Raw genomic sequence first — 11457 nt, 5'->3', positions numbered from 1 at the left:
GCCTGCTCAGAGCCTGTCAGAGACATGAACAATATTTCTGGGAGTCCAGATGAAGGATCACTAAAAAACCCAGATGAATGCGTCTGACTCTAAACAGCAGGAACTAGAATAGCTACAAATCTTTAACCCTACAGTACTGCCCCCATTTAAACAGCACTTGCAATGCGCAATACATTTCAACAGTCAAAAAATCCTGAAAAAAAAATGTTTATTAGCGCACACACAGTATCTAGACATCTAGAAGAAATCAGCAAATTCCAACATTAACTCAAATCTCTGTCATCAATCATCAGCACCACTCCCCACACTTCCATATGAATTTCCCTTTCATACAGCTAGAACCTTTGGGTAAATAAGAGCATAGAAACATATGAAAAAAAACCATACAGAAGGTTTCCTATCAACTACAAGGATGTAACTTTTTGGAGATCAGCAATTCTTTGTTCATTTGACTCAGCAAAAGTGATATCAAAATACGTTGTGCTTTAAAATAAAAAAAATACTAAAATATAAAAACTTAAATATTTTTAAAATCAGAGTGCTAATAGCAATTGATTTATCACAGCTGTTTCAACAGAATCTGTTAATGAAATATTGAGAATTTGAGGTCCACATAACATTCACATTTTGCGCTGCATACAGACAGGCTGCCAAACTTATATGATCGTGCCACCGGGAGCCTCATGGAAGAATTGAACCCCAATGTGCCCCACTGGCAAGATCTACAGAGGTCATGAAGTAAGGCGATTGCTAACATAAAGGAGGGTTGTCAGAGTCCAAGGGCAGAGAGCCATTTCTACTGACCAACACCACATAAGAACAGCCATAGTGGGTCAGACCAGTGGTCTATCTAGCCCAGTATCCTGTCCTCTGACAGTAGCCAATGCCAGATACTTCAGAGGAAGTGAACAGAACAGGGCAATTTATCAAGTGATCCATCCTCCGTTGTCCAGTTCCAGCTTAGGGCAGTCAGAGGTTTAGGGACACCCAGAGTAGGGGGTTGCCTTCCTGAACACCTTGGCTAATAGCCATTGTTGGACCTATCCTCCAGGAACTTATCTAATTCTTTTTTGAACCTAGTTATACTTTTGGTCATCACAACATCCCCTGGCAATGAGTTCCACAGATTGACCGTGCAATGTATGAAGTACTTCCTTATGTGTTTTAAACCGGCTGCCTATCAATTTCATTCTGTGTGTTATGTGAAGGGGAAAATAATACTCCCCTGTTCACTTTCGCCACGCCAGTCATGATTTCATAGACCTCTGTCCTCTCCCCCCCTAGTCTCTTTTCCAAGATGAACAGTCCCAGTTTTTTTAATCTCTCCTCTTATAGAAGCTGTTCCCTACCCATAAATCACAGTTGTTGCCCTTCTCTGTGCTTTTCCCAACTCTAATATCTTTTTTGAAATGGTGCAACCACAACTGCCCGAAGTATATAAGGTGTGGGTTTACCATGGATGATATAGTGGCATTAGGATATTTTCTTATTATCTATCCCCTTTCTAACAGTTCTTAACATTCTGTTAGCTTTTCACATTGAGCAGATGTTTTCAGAGAACTATTCATGATGAGTCCACAATCTCTTTCAAGAATGGTAATAGCTAATTTACACCCCATCATTTTGTATTTATAGTTGGGATTATGTTTTCCAATGTGCACTACTTTGCATTTATCAACACTGAATTTAATCTGCCATTTTATTGCCCAGTCACCCAGTTTTGTGAGATCTCTTCGTAACTCTTCATAGTCAGCTTTGGACTTAAACTATCTTGAGTAAATTTGTGTTGTTTGCAAACTCTGCCATCTCACTGTTTACCTTTTTCCAAATCATTTATGAATATGTTGTATAGCACTATTCCCAGTATAGATCCTTGGGGGACCCCATTATTTACCTCTCTCGACTGTGAAAACTGACTGTTTATTTCTACCCTTTGCTTCCTATCTTATCCCATGACTCCAGCTGAACACACATTTGTTATCCAGTCATCTACATTAAGTGCTCAGGTTCCAAGGTTCATGGGTGTATTAAAGTGGAAATGATTAGTGTTTATGTGACATTTTCCCTCCTCCGCCAAACCTTCCCTTCTAATACACTTCTGTGTTCAGGTCAGGCCATCATGAAGTGACTGGGAAGAAAAAGCCAAAGGGCCCAATTCCTCCATGGTGTAACTCCCTGAAGTGCAAAAGAGTTATGCCAAAGAGAAATCTGGCTCCCCGTGTTTAGCGTGCAAGCTTTACACAAACCATGGAAGACAGCAAGGGGACAGGAATCTCCACAGAAGAAATTCAACTTAGCCATAGACAACCTACACCACATGAGGGATGTGTGTGTGTTTGAAAGGCAACAGGTCCAAAATTAGCCTAAGCTGTCTAACTCCTGCTAGGGAATTTGGGAGATTGGCCCAAAGGTTTGCTAAGTTGCACTTTCCTTGTGGGATTCAAAGTGAAGTCAAAAAACTAGGAACAACAGCGGCGATACCATGCCTCTCTCTAGCACATTTAGTCAAAGGAACTCAAAGCACTTTATACACCTTAAATTAATCCTCACAACAGCCCTGTAAGGTATGCCAGTATTGTAGAAGTTACACAGATAAAGAAACTTAAGTGGATGTTTGCTAGAACTTCCCATGAAGTATTGATTTCCAGGGCTGAGATCTCAAGTACCTGCCTCAACATCCTAAATGGTCAAAGGCACGTACACACACTAAGAAGTGTTTTGTAATGAAGAATTGGAACGTTGAATCCAAGGGAACTATGGGTACCGTTGTCATTAAGAGGCAGTTTTGCACTAATCATAAGAGACAAGTCATGTCAGTCTTTGAATGAAACTCATTCAGATTAATATGTTCTATGTTTATGGAATCTTCCCAGAAAGTCTTAATTTGTAGCTGCCTATTGAGGGAGTTGTAATCGAGAGCCATCACAACAAGACCATGGGTACCTCTCCTGCCTTTTTCAGCATCTCACATCTGCAAAGGAATACCTCCTCTGAGCTAGAGCTGGCACCCGCACTAGACAAAAGTCTTTGGAAGCAGAGCCCAAACACCTGCCAGACCATAGGTTTGATAGCAAGTGAGAGGGCAAGAACTCCTGAAAGAACCACCTGAAAGTACAACTGTTCACCCTCCTTGTCTTTTATAATGCAGCTGATAGCTTGGGGTCTTCTCTTCCATTATTTCTTCTGCTGTTCATTAAATGAGGATTAGATTCCCATTTAGCTCAGAGATAGACATTAGTGTCTAGTAAGCCAGTAATGCTCGGGATGAGGAGTCTACCCATCCTTTCAGTTTAGCTGAAGGTATCACACATACAAACTGTTCAGCAACAGAGATACACGTGCCCTATGATCTTTCGCCAGGCTGCACCAGCCAGACTGCCTTGAGCTAGAACACTTCAGGCCAGCTCCCACTCTCGACTGGCACTTGGATCCCTGCCTCTCTTCACTTGCTCATAATTGCTGCTGCAACTGATTCAAGGACACTTGGCGCTTTTGCTAAGACTTCTCTCCTTCCATCTAAAAAAAAATGAAATAAAGCCTAAATTTGATGTCTATCCACAGCCAGGCAGAAATAGGCTATGAATTAGGGTTGGGAAAGTCATCAGTGTTAATTGTGTATCTGTTAGCTGGTATTTTGTTGACAAAATAAGAGATCATATTTCCCTTTTCAGGGTTAGTAAAGAGTGAACCGTTTCTGGTGCTTGGAAGCTGTAGCACAAATGATCTAGAGATAGATTTCCCTTCTCTTAAAAATACTTCTTGTTTGGAGAACAGGCCTAGATCCTTGCTCGGTGGCTGAGACTTGAGAATAGGTCCTGCTCCCCCTGCCTGGTGTCACTCCCACTGATTAACTTCAGTAAGAAGCAGACAGGTCTGCAGGGCCGTCCCTAGGGAGGTGTGGGGACCGGGGCGAAAGTGACATCACTTCCGGGACTGACTGCGCCAGAAGCGGGTAGGAGAGGCTGGTGGAGGTGGTGCCTTCCCAAACAGCCAAGTGTGGCTCTCCCTCCCCCAGCCAGCGGTTCACCCACCGCCCATGCGGCGCCGGCCCGTGGGGGTCCTCAAGTGTGGGGCTGGGAGCGGTCACCCTGATTCACTGTCCCCTAGGGACAGCTCTGCAGGTCTGAAGTCTTAGCTGGAGAGCAAACATTAATCTGATCAAGTTTCAGTTGATAATTTTTTTTTTTTTAAAAACCCTCATCCATACTCAAATACAAGATGATTAAGGCTTTGTTAATTCAGAATTGCTTTTTCTGAAGAGAGATGAGAAAAGTCTGGCTGAACATGGCAGATGCTTTCACAGCTCCTTCTGCCTAAGGGAAACGGGAAAAAAAAAAATAAAAGACTACAAAAGAGTCTCATAATAATATTTAGCACTTAGCTAGAGCTCTTCATCTCTACGGTGCATCTCAAATATTATTTAATCCTCACAATGGCCCTGTGAGGTGGTCAGTAAGTATTATTATATCCCTATTTTACATATAGGGAAACTGAGGAAGAGTGGCTAAGTGACTTGCCCAAAGCCAGGGAAAGAGTATGTCAGAGCTGGGATTGGAAGGCATAAATTCCTGGCTCTCAGATTCTCTCTCCCCAACTCCCTCTTCCCCCAGTGTAAGTTTTGAGAGAGACGTGAATCCAACAGAGAAGGGGAGCTAGCAGTGCCACATGCTTCTGATAAATAGCAGGACTCCCAGTATTACACACACTCAGAAAAAGTGACATTAAATAATTGAGCCTCTTGGAATTAAAGCCAAGATTATGCACATGTTGTGAAGAAGCCAATGTACAATACAAACCTAGCTTAATAAATTAAGAAAAGACATGCAGCTGCTATCGCCACTGTGTGGCAGAGTCCTCAGCTCATTAAGGTCCCAGATCCCAGTGGGTGCACCCACCACATTACTCCTGCGACTCTACTGCCACACCAACTTGTGCGTGTCTGATAGTGCGGCCGTGGAGTTTATAGCCATCCTGAGTCACTAGGGCCACTGTGCCCGGCTGCATTCCCTCTGCTGGCACATGGCAGACTATTTCATGGTCGTATGGATCATATTTGCCACCGACGGGGTTCATCTTCTGAAGGCCATGCTTGGCAAATACTCTTTGCAACTTGGCCTCTATGAGGGAGAGGCCTTCATAGATCTTCTTGAGGGTTGGTTTTGGGTCACTAGGCTCTGCTTCTCTTGCAGTGCTCTCAGTAGTCTTCTCCAAGATATCAGCCACCTCCACCAGGTCCTTGCAGAAACTCTGGATCCCTGCAGCCACATACAAATAGGCAGGATGTTAAGCAATGTCAGTTCAGTGGTAGACAGTGCAAGGCTACAGCATCAGCCCTGGTCATATTGCCATGCCACACTGGAAGGGACTAATCCTAAGAGATGACTGCCTTCAACTGCCACTTCAATGGTAACTGAGGGCATTCAGCATCTCCTGCGACTGGGACCTCAGTATTGTACAGACAGTACTTAAGAGTGCACTACAGGCTCCCAGAGACCATAGTAATGGGTAAAGTATATACCTAGGCAGATCAATAGCTATGTAATATACACAGGTTCCATAAAGCAGAGTTATTTCACAAAGAGTCTCAATACTTTGTTTGTCCTGTAACCTGGGACATTACAGTGAGACTTCAGGTGACCTCTGGTAACATAGGCGTGGTCTAGAATCCAAACCTTGTTGCCATTTAGGAAACCCAGCTCAGTTTGTATACATTTTGGGCAGCTGTATATTTCTGGTTGCAGAGAATCTGATATGAAGATTGACCAAAAAAACCCTCTCTCAGATGGTAGGCACATGTTCACTGAGGCCTGGTCTACATTGGCGGGGGGGGGAGATCGATCTAAGTTACACAACTTCAGCTATGTGAATAACGTAGCTGAAGTCGACGTACTTAGACCTACTCACCGCGGTGTCTTCACTGTGGTGAGTCGACTGCTGCTGCTCCCCCGTCGACTCCGCCTGCGCCTCTCGCGGCGCTGGAGTACGGAAGTCAACAGGAGAGCACTCGGGGGTCGATTTATCTTGTCTAGACTAGAGGTGATAAATTGACCCCCCCCGGATCGATCGCTGCCTGCCGGGTACTATAGACATACCCTTAGTAACATAACAAAAAGGGATCTGAGATAGATGGGAGAGGAAAGGGGAAGACATTAGCAGCAATTAAACACTGCATACTCCTTCATATATAGGTTTGACAGCTATGTAGGAGAACCAATATGAAGGAGGAGAATGAAGAGAAGCATCCATAGCAGATCAGATATTGGTCTATGTAGCCTTGCATTCGGGCTTATTCCAATGCCTTACTGAACCCCATGTCTTCCCAGCTGACCAATTCTAATGTAAAGCAAGAATCTTTATTATTTCCTTCAAACCTAAAACATACACTATAAAAACACCCCAAGAAATTCAAGAGCACCAACAATGTAGATGGACCCTGAATGCAATAGCTACTTCCAAACAGACCAGGCAGGCACAAAGCAAAGGAAATATAGGCACTCTTATCCAGGATAAACTCCAAGAGCCTCCAGATAAGCGTTAACTAATGAGAAAAAAGGAAACTCCTAGGACTGATATGGGCTACAGAGCTTTCTATCCTTAGGTTTCTGGCTTGAATCAAAGTCATACCAGTAGTATCCTAGAGTGCTACCATCTGATGATTACTTGGCAACCTATGTGATATGAGGTGGACGACTCAGCCCAGTTCTAAGCTGACAGGTGCCCACATCACACAAAACCATAACTAGCATTTTTGATGACAGTCTAAGCAAAGGTGCCAAGGACTGGATTCTCCACTGGGACTGAATTATCCTCTCACCCCTAGAGGTAGTCCCTTCACAGAAGGGTTAAAGTACATTGACAGGACAGAGTTTGGAATGCTTGCTCTGCTGTTTCTCATGTTGCACCTGCTCTGTGGATAATCAAGGATATCAGTCTCCAGAGTTATCAATCCAGCCCATTTCACCAACACTAAGTTTACTCAACATATTTTAAGAAGAATACATTAATTGAGAAACATTAATTGGCCTCTATCCCAGCATGCACTACATCCATTAATTTCATAGTGGAGGTGAAGGGAAGAACAGGATCTCAGTACTAGAAAGGAGATTGCGGCTTGATGACATTGCACAGAGCATGGAATAAACTCCAAGTGTCAATTCTCAGCTGGTGTAAATCATCTTCGATGAAGTCAAGGAAGCTACGCTGATTTACACCAGCTCAGCAGCATTTTACAAATACATTCCTAAAATCCAAAAGGATGTATGGTTGATTAGTATAGATCATTCTTACAAAACAGACCTCGGAAAAAAGAAACAAGCCCTAGGGCTATCACCGAGATAAGCCCACAGGATTTGGGTGAACATGCAGATACAACAGCTAGTGAGTCCAGCCACCAGTCACTTCAGGCCAAACACAACAGGCTTTAGAAAGAACAAGGGCAGAAGGACGGGGAGGGGAAGCTGCTTATTTGTACTTTCTGCTCTGTTTCTTAACTTTGCTTAGCCAAGCAAGTCACACTGCCGCAAACAGCTCCTGCACAGTGCCAGCAGCTCTTCGCTTACCGAACAGCTTGGCATCTTCCACAAACTTCTGTGTTCTCCTCCGGACGTTTTCAGAATCCGCCAAGGCTTTCCGGTATCGCTCCTGCACACACACAGCAACGGGCACAGGCATCAGACAAGGGGAGTGATCCATCACAGGGCCACACCTATTGCTGTAGAACCTTGTATCCCCCTACACAGAATCTATTTAAAGAGATACTCCCCCTGCAAGTTACCAGCTCATGCTGGCTCCCCGACCCCAGTTACAAAGCACACACATGCCCAAAGGCCTCTCCCATTGCTTGAGGCAGCAAAACTAGGAGCAGATTAACAGCAGCCAAGTCACTGGTCAGGAGGATTTTGGGCACAGCTGAGCAGACCACTTTGCACGGTCAGGTCAGTCTGCTGTTTTTGAACCATTCAGGGTGCAGCTCTTGATGGATTCTTTCACTTAGCAGCTGACTGGAAGGTCTTAGCAATGAATGTGCAATCAGCTGATGCTTTGCTGGTGCAGAAGATAGCTGCTGTCAGGGTAATAATTTCTAGAAAAGCCCTGCATCTTTCCCTCTTCTTTAGCCTTTCCTACTCAAGGGGTAGCTCAAAAAAATCTCACCAGTGCAGCTGAACCAGTGTTGGCAGAGGTGGCACCCCTAGGGAAGATTAGCTCTTTTTAGTACCATATGAATTAACCCTGTTTGGAACAAGCCTAATCATGGTGCTCAAATCGTTGTGACAGTGGTGGCTCCTCAATAGAGGGCTGCCAACACTGCTCACACCACATTAGCTGAACCAGTTGCTCTCCCCAACTGGACAGTGGTGGCACTGTGATAAAGTAGTATTGGTGACCTCTCTCTCTCACACCCCCCCGCCCCATTTGTTTGAGTGAGGAGTAACATTTCTCAGAAAGTGCTTCAGCAGAAGTGGAGTCTTTTACAATATTTCAAATTCTATTTTCACGTGCCACATTGGTACATTTGCATTGGGATAAGAAGAAAATGAGGGTGGCAAACGTACCAATGTGGCAAGTGAAAACAGAATTTGAAATATTGCAAGATGTAGAGACAATAGAGAAGTCCAATAAAATGTATTTGTTTGTAGCACCCTTCATAAAGTGATGATGCACAGGAGGAATCTCAAGACAGGGTTCTCAACTCTACTTTTTGCCTGCCCTGTTAGTTTGTCAGGCCAAAGTCTGTTGCCCTTAAGGCACAGTGTATCCATGAGGGAGCTTGGAGCCATCTTGGGGAGGAAGTTCATATAGTTAATACATTAGTGGTGTGCTAATTTACTATTTGCTCAGGAACTTATAGCTTGGTGGATAAACCCATTTTATAAATGTAAACAGTACTGAATCATAAAGGGATTCAGAGCATCAGCCAGTAATGACGGCTATGAATTTACCTTAATTGTGAGCTCAACTATAAGGAGTGAGTGAAAGCTCATAAAATGGCACAATCTATAATAATACAAATTGATGGAAAAAGATGCAAAAGGGAGACAAAGGCTGAATTAATCCAAACAAAAAGGCCTATTGATGTAACTCAAGGACTGGGTTACAATCAAGCCTGATAAACAAAAGAAGCTCTCAACTGGAAATCAATTAACCAAAATCAGGGTGCTGGAAATTAAGCCTACTTGGTGAACATAAGGAGTTGGGATATTTTGCCCATCACTCCCTTTTGGGAGAAAAAAATATCAAGAAGCAGCAGCAGCTGTTTGCCAGCAACAGCTGAAGCAAGCTTTACCACCATGGCTGCCACCCCTGCTGTTTCCTGGGATCCCACGGTCTATTGTAACACCACTGGGCCATCCTGATCCTGAGAGATGCCCTGACCAGACTGGACCAGAGAGAGGGACACAGATGACATCACCACCTCCACCTGCTCTCTCTAAATCCCAACCACCACCTGGGATGTGACAATGCCACATACCTCCAGACCCATCCCATGTGTCCTTTTCCTTCCTCACCTTATTTCTTCTCTTTCTTACCCCTCTCCTTTTTCCTTCTAATAAGAGTCTCACTTAGTTGGCCAAGACTGTGTATTTTGCAACACCATTGTAAACCAGAGAGGAAGATAAAAGCAATGCCCTAAACAGCCCGATGTGAGTACAAGTTTGCCAGATCTCAGAGTGACTAATAAGACAGTGCACGATGCCTCCGTTTCTCCAATAGTGAGGTTGCAAGTGAAAGTCAATACCAGAAATGGAAGTTGCATTTTCTATCTTTGTTGTTCTTTTTTCTCTTTTGTTAGGTTTCAGAGTAACAGCCGTGTTAGTCTGTATTCGCAAAAAGAAAAGGAGTACTTGTGGCACCTTAGAGACTAACCAATTTATTTGAGCATAAGCTTTCGTGAGCTACAGCTCACTTCATCGGATGCATACTGTGGAAAGTATTCTCCTTTGTGTGCATCTTATTTTGTGTTCTTGAAAATGGGACTGGACTTTAACAATAACAGCAGCTCCAGCCCATTTCAATTAACTTTCTCTCTTTTCCCTAAAAAAGGGACAGTTATTAGGATCTTTAATACCATCGAAGAGACTGTCAGCAAGGGAATTTTCCCCACTAAAGACTCTATGGCAAAAAGGAAAGGGAACAAGGCAAGCTGTTACAATGAAAGCCTTACATAATACTTTACCTGTTTTCCTTTCTTTTCTGTATCTTTAACAAAAGATAAAAAAAATTTTCATCATGTGTTTGCCATGAAACGAAGCAGGCTGAGATCTGTTTAACGTTGGATTATGACAGGGTCACATTAACATCTTTGACCCCATTAATTCAATTGAAATTAGTACAATGGCGGAAGGGTTACAGAATGGAAGTAACTCATTGCTTTGAGGTGGAAGTATGAGGGTGTTCCAGTTAAGATGATGCAGCACAAATGAAACAGCCATCTCTTTCAACTGTGGAGAGTCACAGGGAGAGGACAGGGAGGAGGCCAAGTCTAGAAATACAGAAGGAGTGGGTGAGCTAGGACGTGATTACAAGTTCACAGAGATGGGATGAGTGATTCCATTCTAAAAATGATGAGAGTGATTAACTGATAAGATGAAGGAACTGAGAGGGATAAAGGCAAGGGTAGAGGCCCCCACTCCACCTCTTCCCCCTACCCCCCCACCCCACCTCTTCCCGCCCCCCCCCTTCCCCCTAGTGCCTCCTGCAAGTCCCTGAACAGATGATTGCAGTGGGTGGGAGGGGCACAGGGGAAAGGGCTGATCTGCAGGGCTGCAGAGCACGCACTATTTTTTCCCCTGGAACATCCATGGAGTCGGCGCCTATGGTAGAGGGAAGAAACACTGCTCTGCTACCTAAAGCAAGAGTAACTTGGCCACAACACCTTGTACCTAGAGTTTAGAGAGCAGGATTTCAGAACGGATGCTGATTTCCAAATGCATAGGAAACCATCTCCTCAAATAAGAAAAGCAGCTAAATACATTCCACACATCAGGCCTGCCTGAGCTGGAGCATTTTGCACATTTATCTGAGCTGTATAAACCCTTCTAAGACCTGGTGATCCTTGAATGCCATAAGGCCAGGCTAATCAGGATCATCATCCTTTGAATTCTCACAAGACACAGGCAAAATTACTGCAGGTCTAAATAGACAACACTCAAAGATTTGAACAGGGAATCTCTAACACACTCAGGATTTCCTAGCCAGGACCAGACTACTTGGTTCATCCAGTCTGGTCTCCTATTTCCAGGAGTAATCAACAGCTGATGTTTTGGAGGAAGACATAAAGCACTTTGCTAACTGGGCATTGCCTCCTAATGTTATGCAAGGGTAGCTGGTTGTCACCCTGCAGCCTGGAGATGGCTGCCTTTCCGTGGTGAAGAGCTTTGGGATGAAAGATGTCATCTATAATATATTCAGGCAGGTGGCTTAACAGTGAAATGAATGAGCCCTCCCACTTTGAAGGGA

At 44.0% G+C, this 11457-nt stretch overlaps 1 protein-coding gene across 1 annotated transcript in view; it reads right to left on the bottom strand.

Moving 5' to 3' along the window:
• Nucleotides 1-206: 206 nt before the first annotated feature.
• GRPEL2 (GrpE like 2, mitochondrial) overlaps nt 207-11457 on the bottom strand; it is a 28086-nt gene continuing 16835 nt past the window's right edge. Inside the window, exons 3-4 of the mRNA XM_074960588.1 lie at nt 7560-7641; nt 207-5255 (exon numbers count right to left, since the gene is read on the bottom strand). Coding sequence (XP_074816689.1) covers nt 4900-5255; nt 7560-7641 — 438 coding nt within the window. The 3' untranslated portion in view covers nt 207-4899. The remainder of the gene's footprint in view (nt 5256-7559; nt 7642-11457) is intronic.

The sequence above is a fragment of the Natator depressus genome, chromosome 8, assembly GCF_965152275.1.
Source record: "Natator depressus isolate rNatDep1 chromosome 8, rNatDep2.hap1, whole genome shotgun sequence".
In the NCBI taxonomy this organism is placed as follows: domain Eukaryota; kingdom Metazoa; phylum Chordata; order Testudines; family Cheloniidae; genus Natator; species Natator depressus.
This window is presented reverse-complemented; position numbering and strand designations above follow the sequence as displayed.